Consider the following 22219-nt stretch of genomic DNA (forward strand, 5'->3'; position numbering starts at 1 on the left):
TTGATTTTTTTCTTTTTTTAAAATCCATTCCTGGAAAGAGAAGGTTATTGTTGGGGGAAGCATTTTCCCCTTTTTTGCCAACACATTTCAATTTTCCCTTGGTTTTGGAATTGCAAAGAAATCTCAATCATTTTTGAGAAAGGCGTTGTTTTCAGTTTCCAAAAATAAACAAGACTTGTCTGGAGCCACCAAACTCTGATAATAGAGACAATCTATTCTACTCTAATGTTTATCTCAGGACTCACAGTGTCTCTCAATTTGCCATTGTTTCTTCAGGGACCACAAAATTTTTCATAGCTAACTGATTACTCAGCACTAGTATCCTTTCATAAAACTTCATTACTTGCATATGATTGCTCTATATCATCCCCTTTTTTCTTCAATTTAAACCAATATTATTCCATTTGACTGAGTAAAGACTTGCTCTCTTTTAAAATTATAATGTTAACCGCCATATTTTAATGGCTTATTTGCTTGGGCAGTAATATGATTAGAGGGACAAAAGAAACCATGTTTCTGAAAATAAATTAATGAAGATAAATAGATAACTATAGCAATGGATGCTAACTTTGGGCTGGTTATTACCAGAGGCTACAGAAATTGTGAAAATGCTATCTCCTCATCCATTTAGGGCATGGACACAGGCTGTAAATACTTACTTGATTGTTCGGCCGCATCATTGCCTGTTTCTTATCTCCATTCCTCTGAAAGTGCAATATCATCTCAGGTGAAGGACTCATAGCCTCTGAAAGGGAACTTTCAAACAGAGGAGAATTTTAAAAATAGGAATCCATTTATAATTCATGTTTTTCAAAATTCTGCCATGTGTAGTGTCCAGCTTAGTAGTAAAGCCTTTCTCTGTATCTCTTGTGCTCTTGTTCCCTTTTTTTCTGAGTACAGTGTGATATGTAAAATTGTCCAAGTGCTTGTTTTTTTATTTAAAAGGTCTCCTTTGATTTTGCCAAGTGCAAGTCTTTCATAAAAACATCACTTGTAAATACATAGCTACTTTGTCAGCAAAGAGAGGGAAGAAAACTGCCTCAGTTGAGCTGGATGATTATGTGGTGCTGATAATTGTAGCTTTTTTGTCTTTAATCAACACACAAGATTGAATATTGGTCTGTTCTTGAATTCGGCTGCCTTCTTTTCTGAGTGGTCATCTACAATTTCATGTGGTTGGATTTTCCCATTCAGGTCATTTTTAGTGTGGTCTTGTCAAGAAAAGAGTTCTTATAGTGATTCTGCAATCTGATTCTTTCATTCAGATCTCCAAGACACTACCCAGCTTCTGGTGCCTATTCAGAAGGTTGTTTTTGAAGTTTCATGTAGTGTGGGTGGAATCTTTCTCCGGAGTTTAAGAAGACAGATACTGAGGAAACCTGAGCAGGAAGACAAAAGTTCATCCAGTTAGTTTCCTTGATATATGGTGTGAAAGCAGGAATACCAGTCAATCTAGACTGGTGAGTCTGACTAACCCACCAAATTTACATGTGGAAAGTCTTGTGATTTATATAGAACTGAAAGGAAGACAGATCTCTAATAAGTTATTTAGAGCTAGGTCAAACCAGTCGATTTTAGGTCTCTGGTGTTCAAGCATCTTAATTCTTTTGTTGCTAGTGGGCAGATAAAGCAGAAAGGTACACACTAAATGGAAAAAAATATGAAGATATATCAACTAGGAAATGAGTATAGCTGTCATTACTCAATAGAAAGCTTAAAAAAAGCCTTTTTCTGTAGAGGGAAATTCTCTGTACAACATTTTGAGACTAGATCTCTCTATCAGTCTTGTTTTAAAATATTTTAAAACTTCATTTAGTACAGGTATGTCTCCGTTTTTCAGACCCATTTAGTATTCAAAAAAGATAAACCTTTTTACAGAAAAATCACTTCTAAAACCTTACAAACCTGATCTTATTTAGACAATTACTTTGATTCTATGAAAAAATTGCCATGAAATGGTTATAATTTACCTTCTGGTGATGTATTGATTATGGTGGGATTTAGATTGATGTATTTAATATTTATCTGTGCTTTTTAAGCAACGAGACTATCATTTTACTGTTCAAATTTAAACAGTTAATAAACCAGAAGGTTCTGCACATAGAGCAAATATTTTCTAAAAGAACCAGATTATTTTTGTTCCATAGTTTACAGTTCAAGTAGCTAATAGATTAGCATTTGTGTCTGAGGCAAAAAGATCCTCAGTCAATCTCCATTATGTTCTGATTTTTCAACTCTTTAAATTGAAATGATTTCTGATCTGACTCTTATTTTTCATGTAAGGCAAAGCTTGTTTAACAGATTTCCACAAGTGTTCCTTACGTGTGTACACCACCTACTTAAATCCTTATTATGTTTTACTAACTGTACCATGAATACCCTCTGGAGATTGGTTATTTTTGTCTTCTAATAAAGTGTGAATTGAACGCATTTTAAAAGCTGGCTTGTTACTATCCTAGCAACCAATTTTCAAAGTGAGAAACTGAAACTGCAAAATTAAATCAAGAATAACAGCTGAAAACACAAATGGCAACTCTAAATGATTTATGCCTTCTAAATCTTTAATTTGTGTGAGTATGGTTGTACTGAGCAAGCTAACTTCATGTGGGGTAATTTTATCACCGTCTATCAGGAATTACGCCAAGAGGGCATACGGTATAGGGAATCACCCTAATCTGTTCTAAAGGCACTTGCCCTTCTTTCTTGATGCAGTTCCATCCTTCCTCCACATATTAGCATGTTCTGGAGATAAAATTAGATTAAAAATATGGCCATGTCTGTAGGGCTGGAAAGCGCTCACATACTGAGAACAACACCTCTCTGTAACTTCCACCACAGCCGACCCTAGGATAACTGTGGGAAAAAAAGGAACTTCTGGTCAGGCTTCTGTGTTTACTTACGCAACATTAAAAATGGCCCATGATCACAATTTGTTTTCTTGCACACATCTTTGATGTTCGTTGATTTTTACTTTGCGCTGGGTTTTCTGGAATGCTGAGAAGATAAAAAAAAAATTCTAAAATATTAATGACCAGTAATTTCATTATGTATTTCTTGTTTCCCTTGCAGTACTATGTGCAAAAAACTTGGTGAAAAAGGATTTTTTCCGTAAGTAGCTATTAAAATTTATGAATTCATATATGTGGTACATGTTACATAAGTTCTGTACACTACTTTTAACACCTCATCATAGTGCATTGACATCCATATGTTGAAGGAAATAGTGGTGTTCCCAACCCACTGTTCTTCAGTGCTTGTAACTTTTTAAGCTGGCACTTGTCCTGGGAGTATTTTTTTTAAATCTGTTTTAAAAAAAAAAACAAAAACCCAAACCAAAAAAAACAAATGAACAAAAATATCAACAACTCCTCTGGACTGGTGTGGGAAAGAGAGGATAAGAAAGCTTATGGGTTGAAGATATTTTTGGTGCTAATAAATCTGAAGGATTTTCATCTAAAAATTCTGATCACTTTTTGGTGTTTGAATAGTATGATTGGTTGATGTGTAGTAACTTTTTTTAAACAAAGTATTCTATGTTTTTTCCCCACATATGTACCAATTATATTGGTACTGACTTTAGAATGGGGAGAGTTTTTTTTATTTTGAGTAACTTCTCTCAGGCAAATTTCAGGCTTTCAGAAAAACTAGTATCACATACATAAATATATATTGAAACATTTTACCATGGAACAGCTCCTTTGGTCTAACAAGCAGATATAATTTTTTATAATTAATGAGCAAATCAGAATACATATTCGCCTACCCTGAACTGAAATTATGCACCTTCCACTAGCTTTCATGATATTTTGAAAGGGAAAATGAAAAAGGAAAAGAGGATTCTTCTTAACTGTGTGTGTGTGTGTGTGTGTGTGCGCGCGCACAAATATACACCGAACCCTCGCTAGAACTCGGGGTTTGGGATCCATGTGCGGTACCGTGTTACCATGGATCCCAATTTAAATTTGGGATCCATCAATGTGACCATGCTATATGCGAATCCACGCTCTAGCAATGCACTCTCTAGTGAGGGTCCGCTGTATATCTATATACACAAATATAAATCAACTTCCTTCCAAATGAGATTGGTAGGTAAAGCAGGAGAATCCAAAAGGGCAGATCCTAAATTTAGGATAACCTGCAAAGAGGAAAAAGATGGATGTGTGTCCTTTTTTGTGGTCTTATGATATATAAAGACGACCATAAAGCCTTAATGTTTTTGTTTGTAAGGTCTCTAAGGAAGAGGCTGTTTATTACTATGTGTTTTGTATTGTGCCTAGCAGAATGGGGCCTTCATCTCGGTTGGGGCCTGTAAATACTACCATAATACAGATAATTAGCAAGGATAACTAAAAATCCTGCTTTTAACTTAACTTAAATACCAGGAATGTTATCTTCTGTGACTTTAGTGGAGTCCTTGTTGGCTGTTCATTGGGAACTTGCACACGGTCAAAGAGGCTGAGAGTGGTTACACCCTTATATAACGAGCTTTTCTCCATGAATATTTGACTTATAGGGATTAAAAAACATTTTTAAAGCGTTTGAATGGAAATTACTTCCCTTCTCAGCCAGGTTGTCCTTGCTTGGTATATTTCATGTTGTCCTAACAGGCCTCCAGTCATCCATAGTGCCATCCCAAGTAGTCAAGATTTGAATGGCAAGTGTAAAAATAGCAGAAGGAAAAAGGGTTTTTTTTGTTTGTTTTTTGTTTTTGCTTTTTTTTAAGGGGGGGAAATGTTTAGTCCTCTTTACACATAAGGGGAAAAAAGCAAACAAGGTCAAAACCCTTTCTTTTTCTTTGCAGGTCACCTTTAGAGCATTGTTGAAAAGCTCAGTTTGTTCATCTACTTAAAGGCAGCGTAACGTAGTTTTTGTCAGTTTGTATACATAAGACGCCCATTATTTTTACGTATTTGTAGAGAATGTAAAATATCTGAAAACTTTCAAAGCAAGTATTTTATCCTGAATTTTGAATTTCTAATGCAAACATCACATTAACCAGTTGGAGCTGAAATTGTGATGATGACAGACTCCAATTAAATATGACCCTTTTCAAAATACTCAACATACAAGAAAAAAAAATCACACTTGTGTATTGATTATCATTTTATTTTTCTCAGTTTTCAAGCATGCCCTTTTATGAGTTTTTCCTCCCCTCCTATAGGACTTCCTGATCCATTTGCTAAAGTGGTGGTCGACGGATCTGGCCAATGCCATTCTACAGATACTGTGAAGAATACGCTTGATCCAAAGTGGAATCAGCATTATGACCTGTAGGTGTTAACAGTGATATCTAAAATACAGCAAAGGTTTGAAGTTGAATCTTCTAAAAAGCACAGAAACTCCAAAATTGCCAAATGTTCACAGTAGTATTCAGTTCAGGGCTTGAAATATATGCCAGAGGAGTTAACTTTATTAGTCAGGGTAAAAAATACATGCATCACCATGACACCTTTCCCATCTCAACACTATACCCCGGTATGTTTTCTAATACACTGTCTGCAATGCATTTTACAGATAGCAGTGTTGTCTGGATTATTTTATTGTCCAACATTTTGATAGTGAACTGTGCATAAAGTAAAAGGAAAAAAGTTACCAAATTTCCCTTAGCATTTATTCTTCATTTCCTCTTCATTCCATTTTTTCTTCTGCAGTGTAATTTGGTGTCTTTCCTTCCGTCTTTCAGAATCTTTCTTCAGTCCTAATGCTGTTTCCTTCTTTCCCTTTCTTACTCCCTTTAATTTGTGCTAAGTATTTCATTTATATTCTGTGTAGGTTTTTATACTGCCATCCTCACCATAGTATCTGAGCTCCTTTCAGTAGTGCAGTAAGCAACATGACATACATCTGTCATGTGTGGTTCATTCTTTCTCTTGCTTCTCCCTTGGGGAGAATTTTCTGTGCAGAAATAATACAATATTTTGTTAAGGATTTTTTATTTCTTTTTATTATGTTTTTTCTTCGCTCTCTTCTTCCCTTTTGTTCTTTCAATATGTGCTTGGGGTGAAAGGCAGAAAGAGAAGCCTTTGAACTATTTGCACAGTTTGCCTCATTACACTCTTTTTAGTCACTGATTACATCCTGGTTTAATCCACTCCTCCATTCACATTGTCTTCCCTCCATTCCTGTTTTCTGTCAGTATCTGCATTCACTCTTTAGGGCCTGTCTTCCAGTGCAGACCTTCAGTGTAGCTGCAACACATTGGTGTAAAATGGGCTTTTACAAGTTTGAAACTGCTGCAGCACTTTTACAAAGAATGTTTAAAACCATAGGTGTTGTAAATAGAGGTGCTGGGGGTGCTCCTGTAACCGCTGGCTTACAGTGGTTTCCATTATATAGAGGTCTGACAGTTTAGTTCAGTGGCTCTCAGCACCCATCTATTATACAAATTGTTCCAGCACCCCTGTTTAAAACTGGGATAAACTGCCCTGGGTGCAAGTCCTGATTTGCACCAATGCAGCACATCTATGCTAGGGATTTGCCCCAGCATAGCTGCATCACTGAATTTATACTTATACAAATATCTCCACTCCATGCCTCCAGCTTCCCAAGGAAAAGAAGCCATGGCTCCAGCCAGCATCCTAAATTTTCAGCAGAACACTAATGCGAAAGATCTGGTTTAAAGTAACCTCAGATCTTCCACTTCCTTGAATGGTTGAAGACTAAACATGCACAATACGTTTTCAGAACTTTTTGGTGCAAGTTACAAAACATTTGCATTACTATTTCACTAAATGTCATTGATAATTTAATGAAACAATATTGCTTTACTCGGGCAGTGGGATTGTAGTATTGTAGCCAAGGACAGCATTTTTTCAAAGCATATTTTCAAAGCTTTGTAAGTGTGCCATAAAAACTTAATCCAGAGTCAAGCTCTGCATACGCAGTCTTATTTCCGTTTCCTAACAAATTTGATTTAAAAGCAGTTTGTTATAAGGAGAAAAAATATCCCTGTGATTTTCATGTTTAAAGAACTTGAAAATGCTTTGATTTTCATAATTAAATCTGCTGAGGTGCTGATTTTGTACAAGTAGCTAACTAAGTGAATTCTCTAAATTTTCAGGAACTGATTTTTTTTCAGAGATTTCTTAGTAGTCATACTTATTAGGCATTGTAATCAGGAGCATTTGTTTTCTGGGTTGGTGTGGCAAATACTACTGTGGAAATTGGTGCTAGCTGGTGAAATATATTTAAATTGGAAGCAGTACCGAAGTCTTGCATTTTCCTTTCCTCCTCTCATTCTTTCTCTTTCCTTCCCACCCCCTTACCTTTCTTTTTGTTCTTTTTGGAAATGCCCATAAGCACACACTTAATAATCTTCTTTCTAGGAACAAAAAAAAAGGTGTAAGGGAGAAAGGAAAGTGAAAAGAGTGTTGGCAAGTCTGTGTTTCCCACAACCTTGGTGGCTTTGTAAAGCTAGTTGTGGGATTTTTAAAAGGAGTAATGAGTGACTATAATTCGATGGTACTTGTATCTACTTCCAAGCTCTGTGCTGCAACTGCCTATAGCCTAAAGAACAAACGTCTCACCAGTCACTACTTAATTTGGGCACTGAGAGTAGGGCTGCAGTTGTAGCGGCCTATGGGAGTGAACAGTTGATAGGAGCAGATTATTAAAAGCATTTAATGCTTCATATTTTGTGGAGGGTTCTCAGTATCTCACCAGGGAAGTGGGAGTGAAAATAGCAATACAAATCTTTAGCAATTTTTTCCCACCTTCTTCCCCACTCTGATATTTATAAGAAGAAGGGAACTTACAACTTTTTGTTTTATCGTACAATATGGATCTGCTGGGACCCATAGACTCCACAGTCCAGATCCCTATACTAAATGTAACAGGTGCAATCGGTACCATTTTGTGCAAAATAGCAGAGATCTTGGGTTTCTGGCAAATTACCATACTCAATTGGGCAAATTTTGAGGTATCTTTAAGTTATCGCATTTAAATTCAGTTGCACATTAAATGCAGATTAATCTTAACTTTCCAAAAAGGTTTTTATTAGGGCTGTCAAGCGATTAAAAAAATTAATCGTGCAATTAATCACATTGTTAAACAATAATAGAATACCATTTATTTCATATTTTGGATGTTTTCTACATTTTCAAATATATGATTTCAATTACAACACAGAATACGAAGTGTACAGTGCTCACTTCATATTTTTTATTACAAATATTTGTGCTGTAAAAACAGAACAAATAGTATTTTTCAATTTCACCTCAGACAAGTACTGTAATGCAATCACTTTATCATGAAAGTTGAACTTACAAATGTAGAATTATGCTCCAAAAATAACTGCATTCAAAAATAAAACATTGTAAGACTTTAGAGCCTACAATCCACTCAGTCCTACTTCTTGTTCAGCCAGTCACTCAGACAAACAAGCTGTGTTTACATTTGCAGGAGATAATGCTGCCCACTTCTTGTTTACAACGTCACCTGAAAGTGAGAACAGACATTCACATAACGAATAATATGTGGTGAGTCATCATCCGAGACTGCTATAATATGAAATACATGGGAGAATGTGGGTAAAACAGAGTAGGAGACGTTCTATTCTCCTTCAAAGAGTTCAGTCAAAATTTAATTAACACTTTTTTTTTAACAAGCGTCATCAGCGTGGAAGCATGTCCTCTGGAATAGTAGCTAAAGCATGAAGGGGCATACAAATATAAATACCTTGCACTGCCGGCTACAGAAGTGCCATGCGAACACCTGTTCTCACTTTCAGGTGATATTGTAAATAAGATGCTGGCAGCATTATCTCCCGTAAGTGTAAACAAATTTTGTTTGTCTTTGTGATTGGCTGAATAAGAAGTAGGACTGAGGGGACTTGTAGGCTCTAAAGTTTTATGCTGGTTTGTTTTTGAATGCAGGTATGTAACCAAAAAAAAAAAATCTGAATTTGTAAGTTGCACTGTCGCGATAAAGAGATGCATTATGGTACTTGTATGAGGTGAATTGAAAAAAACATTTTTTTTGTTTAACATTTTTACAGTGCCCATATTTGTAATAAAAATAATGTAAAGTGAGCAGTGTACACTTTGTATTCAGTATTGTAATTTAAATCAATATATTTGAAAATGTAGAAAATCATCCAAAAATAGTTAATACAGTTCAGTAGAATACCAATTGTGTAACAGTGTGATTAAAACTGCAATTAAGATTAATTTTTTAAATTGTGATTGATTTTTTTTTTTGAGTTAATCGCGTGAGTTAACTGCGATTAATCAACAGCCCTAGTTTTTAATCCATCACTTTCAGAATCTTGTGTCTGAATAAATCAAAACAGACTTGTTCTGGTTTGCAATAAATAACTCCTTGGACAGAAGCAGGTCTTTCCTCTGTAACTAGCACATACTTTCATGATCTCTGAAAGAGTTCTCCATGCCTTTATTATGTAATGAATTCTTAAGAGATAGCATGTTTGTGTGCCTCTCATCTGAGGGACCTGAAATCCAAGAAAAATGAGTTTGCATTCATAGGTAACGTTACTCTTAATACATATGTCTTTTAGGGTATGATCCTGTAGAGATGATTATTCTTCCTGGATCCTCCTTTAGAGGTTGGCTCTTTAAAGGGTGTAAGATTCAAAAGCACTCTTGGTATTTAAGGTCCGACCTCACACTGAATCTCGGTCAACAGTCATTTTAAAAAAAAAAAAAAGTCTTTTCTCTCCCTTCTCTCTTCATTCAGTTACTCTATTCTCCTTTATCCTCATTTAAACCCAACTTTTTTCTTTGCTCCCTTGCTCTATTAACCTGTAATACTAGATGTGATTTAAGAAACCTATTTTCTATTAAAATTATTTACATTAAAAAAAAATAAAAAATCGGAGCTCTGTGTACTCTCCTGACAGCGTTTTCAAATGTACATATTCTCAGCTCCATGTTGTCTAGCTTGGCAGTTAGAAGTATTTTAAACCCCAGAATGCTGTCCACATGATTTGTCCTCTTAAGGAGCCTTGAATTGATTAAACAATTTTGAATCTGTAGAATATATTAATCTGAATGTGATTTAAATATATTCTGAATTCTTACTTTGATATAACTAATACCGGTTCTTAGCTCTGCATCCCAAGCAGATGTTAAAATACAGTAATATTTTCCTTTGCAGAAAGTCTAGAAAAATGTCATAGTAAGAATAGTAAGTAGCCCACTGCCAAAAAGGATGATGATTAATCCCTGTGATCTATGAGATTATTTGCCTTTCTGACCTCTCCTGAAAATAATAATAGGGTAGATTCTAAAGGCATCATAATGTTTACCCTAACAACACACCATTGCATGGGAACGCCAGTCTGTCACTTATGACGCTTGTGCTGTTACAGGAAATAGTATGCACGCCAAGGATAACAGATGGTGTCTCAATGGCAAAATGCGCACTTAGTGTCTTCTGTGGAAATCAACCAGAGGAAGGTGCAAATATGTAGAATTTTTAGAACTGATGAAATTAAATACAGCATTATTTTAATTTTCTACTATAAAATATTTAGTTACTTAAAGAGGGTTTTTTTTTTTTGTAATTGTAATAGTCTGATGTCCAATAACATTGTCTCTTGGCTACGATGTGTCTGCTGAATGCCTAGTTTAGGACCTTTTGCATAACAAATTAACACTTACAGGCTTTTTAATGATACTGCATCTGAGTGTATAGTGAGAGGAATCTGTTATGTATTTGTAAAACTGTGTTTGAATTAGGTTGCAAATTTTAAGGGAGCCCACATTCCTTAAGTCTGATTCAGCCCAATACACATGTAGCTTCTGTCCTATATAAGACTTTTTTTCCCCCAAGGCTTTTGCAGTACTGTGAGGACCAATAGTACTTTTTGCTATATGTGCTCCTTAATTCAGATTTTAATGTGAGAGGAAGCAATTGAATTTCATAAATGATTAAATTCCTTAATCTATCTGGGTGTGTGTAGGGGGAAAATCTGGGAGCCCTTCCAAAAAGAAATTGCCAAAGAGATGCTTTTTGGATGTAGTTAAATGTCAATAAAATACCATGCTTGTCCTAGTCGTGTTCCCTTTTCTCCCTTATTTTCCATCTTTTTGTGTTTTCCTTATTGCTTATGCTTTTCCCAATGCTTGAAAAATCATATTTGGTACTTTTACTGAGCTTTATATGTTCAAAGCATATAAACATTACCTAAACCTAGCACCACCGCTATGAAGTATTACCAGCTTTTTTTAATAAATGGGAATACTGAGGGAAAGTGAGTAACTTGTTCAAAGCAACAAAAGGAGTCTGTCAGAACAGGGATTAGAAATTGGGATTTCCTGGCTTCCAGTTCTGTGCTACATTTTCTTTGCTTTTCTGGAGACAACACATCTTGTCTGATCAGAGGTGCTTTTTCAGGAAGGAAAGATTTCCCCCCCACCCACCCACCCTTTTCTTCCTGCTTTCCTCTCCCAGTTCTGCAAAGAAAGTGTGCTTTGCCCTAGCATCACGATAGTAGGCAAGTCACTTGACAGCAACCCTTCTGGATGATGATGGTGCAAAATGGATAGGTTCTGAAGGAAATGTTACCTATTGACCTTGGTGAAATAATTCATCTAAAATAAGAGCTAACGCTTTGTCTAAAACTTGACTTGAATCTTTAAGAGGTTAAAAAAATTAATTTAATTTAAGCTCTAATTTACATGATTTTGTTTAGAGGTGGAAGTATTGAAATACTGAAAATATCCTGTTTCCAGAATATTTCATAAAACCCTGTTGTGCAAAATCCTAGTTTGCAGATTTGAGATATAGAAGGGTTAAGATTGCTAACTTCTGGGTATCTTGCTTATCTGAATTATATCTCTTGAGCTTTCCTCTTCACTAGTATCTTTCATATGGTCTCCATTGCAAGCATTGGAGGCCATGATGTAGATATTGAAGATGGGTATGGAGGGGGCAGGAAATGAGGAAACTCTCAGGATTTGGATACACTGGAACATTATGGGAGAAGAGAGAGAAATTGATTTGTTATGTGAAGAAGCAGAGTTTAACTTCTTTGTTTTACGATTTTGAACTTTTTTTTTAAATAAAATTCCTAGCTAGGGTTTTGTTTGTTTTTTTTTTTATTGCAAGTTGATGTGAAACAAATGTAACTACTGTTCCAACAATGGACTGAAAATGTCAGTTCAGTCCTTAAATGCCACTATAATTTTTTTCTGCCTCAATTTTACATAATAAAAGAGATTAAGCATTTTTTCCAACAAGGTCCACTAGTGTTTATAGGAAGTGTTTTTCTCCAAAGGAGGAAAAAATATCTTTCTTTAGCAAGTATAAGTTGAATTGTTTCCTCCCCTTACAAGATACCGGGACTAGATTTTTCTGGTGCAAAATTCAGAAGCTAAATTGGTAAGTAATAGTGAAGCTCTTACCTGCCTTCTGCGGACAACCTATTAGTTAGTTCTGAGCCATAATAACTCAAAAAAAGTATTGAAATATGTATTTTTCCTTAATCAATTATCAAGATGGGTTTGAAATTTTATTTGACATTTTTTTGTCCTTAAAAGCAACAAGGAAATACTGGAAAATAAAAGGCTCAATTTTTTTATTCTTCAGTGCTTATAACTAGTTCTCACAGGAATCTGTTTTGAGAATACACTATATTTCATATACTTATTTTTGTAAACTATTACAACTAATATTGTGCAAGTGAATTCTGGTCTTCCCTTCTGTATTTCTCTTGTGCTTTTCTGCCTCCAATACAGTTCTTAAGTTGGCATTGTCAAGGTTGATAGGCCAAAAATCTGACCTCCCTTCAGAGTTACATTTGGCGGTCTGCTGACAACTTCACTTCAAATAAGTAAATAAATAAAAAGTTTTAACCCTAATATTAAAAAATCTAGGATGTAGTTTTTCCTGTTTTTTGTTGTTTTGGGTTTTTTTCCCCCTCTCCATACTCACAGGTATGCAACTACAGTAACGCTCTTCCCTGCTCTGCTCTGTTCTTGTATGCAGGCAGTAAAGTGAAATCTTCAAGAATCCTGCTCTGAAGGCCTGCATACAAGAAAGAAGCAGGGGGAAAGCGTTACATGAACATTTACTTGAGTACAGCTACAATTTAAATCCCAACAGGTAGGTCCAATTTTTGGTCTGCCAGCCTTGACAGTATCATTTAAATTTTATGACCTACTGCATTAAGAACTCTTTTTTTAGATAAGAAGATAATTCAAACTAGAATGAATGTGGGAGGGTGTATTTAGCAAGTGGTGGTAGTATCTAGATGGCTGAATTGATTGTTTTCTTTTTGTTCAAAATAAGTTGGTAATAATCTAAAGAAGGCCAGAATCTGAGAACTTGGAATGGAGCACCTCTCAGGATCTGGACCATAATTCTTAAGTTTGTATTGCCCATGATTGAAATAACTAAACAATTAGATACCAGTCATTCTCACTTTGACATATTGTCACTGTCTAGCCAGAGGGGGTTGGCAATAGTTGATATATCCAAAATACTTGGAAAGGTTCCTTGGAAATTGCTTCCTGTAAAAATTGGTTTGCAAATAAAATGCTTCTTAGAAGTGAATTAAAAACAACCAACTGACCAACCAACAACAAACCCTATCAGTGTTCAGATTTTCTAAAATTTGAGAAATATTCATCTGGATTTTGCAAAGTACGCAGAAAAGTGTTTTTGTAGCTCTGTAGATGCCATGTATTTCACACTGCAAGGGATCCAGCAGGTCTGAACCGAAGTATTGTGCAGTCTTTTGTAAGAGATACTGGGTCAGGCAAGTCTAAACTGGTGCAATTTACCTCCTCTTCTGGGCCTCCATGTCGCTTAAATTGTACCCATTTAGATTTCTTAAGATTCTCGCTATTTTATCAATGTGTAACTTTTTTTAAAGCTATTTATTTTTTGCCCTTTTCAGATATATTGGGAAGTCAGATTCAATAACGATCAGTGTATGGAACCACAAGAAAATCCATAAAAAACAAGGAGCTGGTTTTCTGGGTTGTGTGAGACTTCTTTCAAATGCAATCAACCGCCTTAAAGACACTGGTTGTAAGTAGACTAAGTGCTAATATTTTGTCATCTCTGTTTTAGAACTCTTTTGCAAAGAGTTTAAAAAAAAAAAAAGTGGCAGCTTTGTGTATATGTGTGTGTTTTGTTTTTGCTTTGCCCTTTTTTAAAGCCCTGTATTTTCAGCCAGCCAGCCAATTGTAATATTGTTTCCTAGGTAAGAAAAATATGCTGAACTTAAGGCAGTGGTTCTCAGCCTTCTGTTTCCAGACTACATATTACAACAGAAAGTTTCAAAACTCCCTCCACTCTAGACACACAGTGGTGGGGGGGAATGACCCAACTTTACAGATGCGCTGCTACAGTGCTGTATGTGTAGACATTGCCTTTGTCATGGGTTTTCCATCTGGGGATTGCAGCTTGTTTCAGTTGGGTCATCAGTCCCTTTCCTGCCCTTTTGTGTCTAGAGTGGAGGGAGTTTTGAAACTTTCTGTTGTAATATGTAGTCTGGAAATAGAAGGCTGAGAACCATTGCCTTAAATTCAGCATATTTTCCTTACTTAGGAAACAATATTGCAATTGGCTAGCCGGCTGAAAAACCCATGACTAAGGCAATGTCTATACATACAGCACTGTAGTGGCGTAGCTGTACCATTATAGCTGCGCCGCTTCAGCACATGTGGTGAAGACACTCTATGCTGACAGGAGAGCTCTCTCCCATCGGCATAATAAAACCACCTCCCCGAGCAGCAGAAGCTATATTGGTAGGAGAAACTGTGCACATGAGCACTTATGTCAATGTAACTTAGGTTGCTCGGTGGGGAGGGGAGGGTTTTTTGTTTGGTTTCTCTCTCTCTCTCACACACCCACACCTGAGCGACATACATTATGCTGACATAGGCTGCAGTGTAGCCATAGCCTAAGTCTATTGACTTTATGACCTCCTTGGACTTCAGCAATTTCATGAATGAAAACTGGTCCAGTCCTAAACTTGGTATGCCTTATGACTGAGCAATTATCAGAAATATAACTCTCTCTGTCTTGTCACATAATTTACTTTCATATTTGCACAAACTTATACTGGGATGCTATTGGAGTTGTTGGCTTTATTTAACCAATAGTCAACATATTCTTATTTGGAAGGTTTAACATCATGTATTGCAAACATATGATTTGATATTCTAACCATTCCCTGTTCTAATGAAAAATAGAGAGGAAAAATAGTCTCAATACCAGCATTACTCACTTTCTACCATGTTCTCTCTCCGCTATTTATGTACATTAGTGGTATCTTTGCATTGAAAGTTGACAAGCTTTTTCTATCTCTTTTTTGTCCAGTGCACAAAAGTATGTTAGAGATGGATGAAATTGCATAGTTAGAATCTTTTAAGATAACTTGTTTCAGATGAGACCACCCAAAAGGTAGTTCAGCTTCTAGGTCTTAGAATCTCAAGTGTCCCTTTCTTAACTTCGTTGTTGCATAGTTTTGTGCTTCTGGTGCTAATTGCCCAAATTAAACTTCCTATATCAGAGCTGTAAAGGATGACAAATTCCAGTCGCTGCCTTTATTGCCTTCAAAGATAACTCTTATCAGAATTGTACTGTTTGGATTCCAAGTGTTTAACTTGTTTTTGTTTTAATAAATTGTACTTTAAAAAGGTGCATGAAAGGTAGCTGTAATTTGAAATTAGAGTTCTGTAGTTTAGAATTACTGCAACTTCAATTTCTACCTGTGTAGTGTGTTCCTAAATGTTCAAAGTTTACAACAAACTTTTACAATAGTGCGGATTTACCGTTTTAAGAGAGTGTTAATAAAAGTTGTAAGATGCCTTTTTCTCATTATGCTAATTAACACGGACGCCATTGAAACTGGTAAGAGAACAATAGTTGATCAATCATAAGGCATGCCTGCCACTGAACAAAGGTTGACAAACCACTCTTGATTGAAAAAGTTGTACCTACCTGGCTAGGCCAGTCAGACTTTTTTTCCCAGGAAGTAGTCTAGTCTCCCTTCAAAAAATTGGATTCTTGAAGATGAAGAAGCAACTGAATCTCTAATTTCTAGCTGTCTGTAGTTGTTTCAATGGTTCAACACATTGCATTTTGCTTAATTGCTTGGACTTTTCTGTTTTAGTGTGGAGTACATGCTCATTTGATTGATGATCCAGATTAGCTGTGTCTGTGTTAACGTCTCACTTGTACTAATATCAGATGCCATCGGGACAGTGAGTTATGGTGGTGGTTTTTAACCCCATGTAGGGAGCAACCAAGTTAGTTTTTAATACCATGTGACCAATCCAGTCTGACAGCACAATCTCCTGTGTTAAATGAGACAGTAGGAGGAAAGTAAGAATTGTGAGGAGGAAAGAACTTTGAAGTGGGTCAGAGAACAATTTAAAATTTAAAAAAGGAATTAAATGTTTTTTTAACTTTAGTAAGTTTTACTTTCAATTTTAGAAGCATGAAAATTAAATGTGCTGTCTAAGAATTTTTTTCCCCTTGCTGAATTCTAGCAATTTTAAGGTAGCCCAGATCTTGTTTTTATGGTAATTCACAATGCTCCTTAAAAACAGCAAAATATTATATAGTTAACACTAGATATTTCCTGATTTTTATAGATCAGAGGTTGGATCTATGCAAACTTGGGCCAAATGATAATGATACAGTTAGAGGACAGATAGTAGGTAAGTGTGGATTTTTTTTTTAAATTCAATTGGAACTTTGTCTTGAATTGTACTATCATCTTCTAGATTGGTGTTTTCTGGACTAGAGTAACAATAATAATACTTTTAAATTTGATTGCCAGAGGCCTTTGGCAATGGCTCCTGAATAAAAGTGTGTGTGTGTGTGTGCGCACGTGCAGTCAAGCTCATGCACAGAGTTATAGAGAAAAATAACAAGGCTCAAGAAAGCAAAGTAGTGCTGAACTGAGGCAAACCAGACTACAATAATACTAGTATAAAAGTTGTATAAAACGCATTAAGAGAAAACTGCCTTGAACTTTGCTGTGAAGGAGGTGACAGATGAACTCTGGGACTAACTTCCCCTGAAAACCCAACAAAGCTGAAATTGCTGACCTTGCTTCACGGCACCATGCAAGTCACATTTTCTCTAGGTTTTGCCTAAGAATGAATGCCTGACAAGGAGTTTTGCTATAACTGGAGTGAGTTCTTCTTTGGGATAACTTCACTAGTATATCTTTCATTTTTATGGCTTTTTTTAAAATTGTCTTGCTTCAGTCTCGGCTGCTGTGCTGTGTGATTCAGGTACTTTGTTCCTAAATTATTTAAGATTTTAAACACTATAAATAACTCCTTGAAGCAGACTCATTGGAAAATAAGCAGCCGCACATTTAAGTAAATGTTCTTCTTTTGCTACATTCTGAACTTCATTCATAGTAAGTTTAAAAGGCAGCCCTGAGTAGAGCACATTACAGTAGTTCAACCTGGAAGTCACCACACTGTGGATCACTGTGATGGGATCTGTATTTTTGTGGGGGAGCTGTAATCTATGAATATTTCAGAGATGGGGAAAAAAGATTTGGGCCTCCATGTTCAGCTCCTGGTCATAAAATCTCCAAGTCGTGTACCTGATCCACCCTGCCAGGGATCTCTACCAATAGACAAAGCAGCCAGGCAGCAAGTGAGGGCTTTCGGATGTTTGTTACCCTCCTCAAAATACTCTGTCCATTGATACCACTGCTTTAACTTAGCTAAATTTTAACCAGCTGTTTTGCCTCCGGTCTGCAGTTTTTGTGAGGTAGTAAGATAACATCAAGACAGAGGTGATGTAGTAGGATCAATGGTGAGAGATATGTTGGTATCATTAACACATAATTAATGCTTCAGTCCATGCTGACAATATCAGTTTTCCATGGAGATTCACGCTAAACAGTAATGATGATAAAATAGATACTTGTAGCAACTCCTTTGGTGCTGGTGGCGTATCCATAGCTACCGACTGAAACCTGCTTGAAAGTAGTGCTCATCTCTTCCCTGAGAAATCTTCAGCTTGTGAAGTTATAAAGTGTGTTACATTGGAGCTATTGCTGCTTCCCTCTGTAAGAATAGTATCTGTATGTTGTGTTTCGAGCTGTTAAGACACAAGGCATTTTTAAAGTTCAGTCAGTGCTGCCTTTAACTTGATGGATACTCTGCAAGATTCCAGAGGCTCCTACCTTTTTTCTGTTGAAAATTCATTGTTAATCTCCTTAAATTTTTCTTCACTAACACAGTTTTGTTTCTGGGTGAATGGGTCCAGGTAAAACTGGGTACTTCTGGTATGATAGTTAAACAGTAGAGAGATTTTTTTTGAATCAAAATAAATTGTAGTTAAAATGAGTTGGAAGTGGGATTAGCTTTGTAACAGGGATGAAATAGCCTGAATTAAAGGATGGGGTAAAATTGAAAGGTAAATTATTCTATTTCAATATAATTGGTGTCTTCAGCAATTGATAGTCAGGAAAAGAGACACACCTTGATGTATGCCTTAGGGATAAAAATCTAGGGACTCCCTGGTGAATGCCTTATAACTGAGGGCAGAGAACGGGGAATCTTGCCTGGGGTTACCTTTAAAGGGGGTAAAAGAAGGATGATACTTTTGGGTAGTGGATACAAAGGCACCTGAACTGTCTTAATCTTGCAGCTCTCTTCTGTGCCACCATTTTATTTCTGATGTGGCGGTGCAGAAAAATGAGTCCTTACTCATTACAAAATGGAGCTGTCCACTAATTTTGGTCCTCACGTAGGCAAAGAGGAGGTAATTGTTTAATTTCATTTTTGTCTGTGTGATTGCTTGCTTACATGCAACAACATGAACTTGTAGTGTGTGGGGTTGTTGCAGAATAGAGTAAATCAAGCATTTTCTTGCTCTCTAAAGAAATTAAAGGCTGTCTATATTTCTCTCTAATAAAGACCACACTCATAAAAGGTTGGGCATTAATACTGGCTAGAAATGAGGTTAATGCACACAGATACTGCAAGATTTCTTGTGTAGTTCAGCTAGTGTCCCAAAATCCTGAACTTCAATTCACCTTTTGGTTCAGAACTGGGCCTCTCCTTTTCAGAGGTTGCCAATAATGTTAAATTGGCTTGTGGTTTTATGATACGGGCAAATGTCCATTTGGGTCTAGAGTGAGGCCATTACACTTATTTTTGCTTCATTTGTGGACAAGATTTGAATGCAGGTGTCCTGAGATGAAAAGGTGCATTCATGTCACACAGCCAACGGAATACAATCATGTATTTGGTTTCATGCTTGACTAACCTCTTCAACAACAACAACAACAACAAAATAAACAAAATGCAACCTGAGTGTTCAGATATTTTTACACATTGCAATGTCAGGAACAAAATTTGTCCACAAAACCTGTGATTTCATAACTTCAGTGAAAAAAGCTTCTGGCATAAAAACAATGTTTTAAAATGTTTAAGACTGTAGCATGTAATACAGTTTTTTAGTTTGTTTATAAATTTTTTACTGTGAGCAATAAGACTACTGTTCTGATAAATGCTTTTGAAATAGATTTAAACATATTTAAGTTGTATATCACAGATATCTGAATGTTAGTTTACGTAGATCCCTAATAACCAAAGGGTATAGTGCTCATAGCATTTAAACTTTGCCTGTTTTGTGTGTTTCCTTTTTTGTGTTGTATATTTACCCTCATTCATGGTTACTAGGAAAAAATTAAACCTTAGTGGAAACTGCATTTTTAGACCACTTAACAGGCCCAATCTTGGTTGCTGCTTTCCATTAGAAGTGTTCCTTTTCAGTTTCTAGTTGAAGTCTGACACTGGCATTGCACCATTCCACTTGCTATCCTAGTCATTCTGCATGGGATCAGCCACCCTGTTGTCACCAGACCAGTTGTACAGTTTTAAGCTTTGCCTAGGGAAGATAAATCTGAAATTGTAATTAATTTTTATCTTTTCTTCCCACTTTGAATTACACTTTTATCCATAAAAGATGGGTTTTTCAAAGTAGCAGGCAGAGATTTAGCTGTATGGAACCACATATTGTCTCTGCTTAACCTTTATTAGCTATTCGGGGAGGAAGATAAAATTCAGAAAACAGTTTAACTTAGCCCTCCTCTGAGTTGTACCATTCCCTTCCAAACGTAATTGTGATTTGGATTCTGTGGCAGTATCTTTAATAATTGCCTTTTAATATTTTAATAGTAAGTCTTCAATCCAGAGACCGAATAGGCACAGGAGGACAAGTTGTGGATTGCAGTCGTTTATTTGACAATGATTTACCAGATGGGTAAGCTCACACCTATACTCTACTTTTTAACCTTTGAAGTGATGAAACGTCAAAGTAAAAATAGACAAATGTGTTTTTTAAATATTTGTAAACCTATAGAAGTTTTAATTTAGAAGCTAGAGACATACCAGTTACTGACTTAGCCTAAGTACCTTCTACAGTTATGTCTACAGTACAGCTGAAATCGATGCTCTGAGATTGATCCACCAGCAGTTGATTTAGTGGGTCTGGTAAAGACCCGCCAAATCGACAGAAAATTGGTCTCCAATTGATCCCTATACTCACTCTTCTCATCGGAGTAAAGATAAGTTGATGGGAGAGTTTCTCCCGTTGACCCCCCCCCCCCCCCCCCCGCAGCGTAGACTCCGCGGTAACTTGACCTAAGGTATGTCAGCTCCAGCTATGTTATTCATGTGGCTGGAGTTGCATAGCATAGGTCGACTTACTGTGGTAGCGTAGACATAGCCTTACTCAGAATGATTGCCACTGCTAAATTGACCGCCGGTGGATTGATTGCAGAGCGTCGATCACTGCCGTAGTGTAGACCTGCCCTAATAGTTTGAGCATTGTCTATTTGTTTGCCCATTCGGAGGGCAGGAGGAGAGCATGTTATATCAGTGAATAAATGAAAGTATATACTCAAGAACCCACAGCTGGTTTAAGAATTCTAGAATAGATAATTGATGTACATGAATATATTGTAAATCTAAGTGATAACTAACATTCTTGAACAGCCTGCTTCAGCCACAAGATAATCTAAGAGGACCCAGTGCCCTCATAGATTTTGTACCCTGCGTAATGTGAGAGCATGCCCAAAATGTCTTCTACAGAGCTGTAGAGAGGATACAGTATTGTAAAAATAGGTCTCTCTTCTTCTTGCTTGTAAATCAAGAAAACAGTATTGTTCAAGGTTGTGGAGACTGAGTTCTTGCTGTACTTACCTGCCAAAGGCTTGATTCAGGGTATTTTTTCCTCTATGAAGACTGATGAGATCAATACCTAAAGCAGTTCGGGGAGTTCAGAAAAATGTTCTGTTTTAGGTGCTTCGGCTAGCATCAGCATAGCAGAGTAAAGACAGAATTCTGAATGTGAGTCTTGGCAGGGAGAGACAGGAGATTAGTTTCAATTTTCATTGAAAAATCAGTTATCGCTTCTAAGTGATAAACCACATTGTAGTGTTGCTTCAGAGTCTGAAGAAGTTTTAAGAAAATTCTAAAAAGGTATGTAAGTCACAGTTAAATATTTCCCTTCTAAATATTTCTTAGTTAATTGTATAAATGCAGAGCTAGTCTAATCCTTTAAGAGAATTTTTATGGAAAAATAAAATAGAAAAGTCCTGTAATTTAAGGACAAATACAGTAAAAGCTTTTTTATCCGACATGTTGGGGAAATGGGGGAGTGCCTGTAAGTGGAAAAATTCCGGTTAACTAAGAAGGGAGAGGGGTGCAGAGCTGGGGGTTGGGCCGTGGGAGGGAGTTTGGAGTTGGGGCATGGGATGGGGTGCAGGTCATGGGTTCTGGGAGGGGAGTTAGGGTGCGGGAAGGGGCTCAGGGCAGGGAGTTGGGGCACAGGAGGGGTTTCAGGGTGCTGGATCCATGGGGCACTCACCTCTGGTGGCTCCCTACAAGCGACGACCTGTCCCTGCTATTCCTAGGTGAAGGCGCTGCTAGGGAGCTCTGTACACTGCCCCTGCTCTGCCATGGGAGCTGTGGGGGCGGCACCTATGGGTGGAGGCAGCGCACAGAGCCCTCTAGCCACGCCTCCACCTAGAAGCTGCAGGAACAGGTCGTCGCTTCCAGGGAGCCAAGCGGAGTTAGGTAGGGAGCCTGCCGATCCAGCACCAACTGGACTTTAAGCCGGACTTTCTATGAAGATTAGAAATGCCGGTTTATGGAGCTTTCCGGATAACACAGCTTTTACAGTAGTAATTTTTATCAAAGGAAATTGGTGCAAAAAAGATACTATGCATAATTGTTGGTTCACAAAAAGATAAGTTGATTGC

The 22219-nt window shown here is 36.8% G+C and overlaps 1 protein-coding gene across 3 annotated transcripts in view; it reads left to right on the plus strand.

Annotated features, from left to right (window-relative positions):
- SMURF2 (SMAD specific E3 ubiquitin protein ligase 2) overlaps window positions 1-22219 on the plus strand; it is a 99749-nt gene that overhangs the window by 37493 nt on the left and 40037 nt on the right. For 2 of the 3 annotated variants that reach the window (XM_038372132.2, XM_038372133.2), the window contains exons 2-6: window positions 3070-3108; window positions 5162-5270; window positions 13862-13995; window positions 16572-16637; window positions 20133-20217. In XM_038372132.2, coding sequence (XP_038228060.1) covers window positions 3070-3108; window positions 5162-5270; window positions 13862-13995; window positions 16572-16637; window positions 20133-20217 — 433 coding nt within the window. The remainder of the gene's footprint in view (window positions 1-3069; window positions 3109-5161; window positions 5271-13861; window positions 13996-16571; window positions 16638-20132; window positions 20218-22219) is intronic. The other variant, XM_038372136.2, reaches the window with a different exon arrangement.

Source organism: Dermochelys coriacea, chromosome 14, assembly GCF_009764565.3.
Source record: "Dermochelys coriacea isolate rDerCor1 chromosome 14, rDerCor1.pri.v4, whole genome shotgun sequence".
NCBI classification, from domain to species: Eukaryota; Metazoa; Chordata; order Testudines; family Dermochelyidae; genus Dermochelys; species Dermochelys coriacea.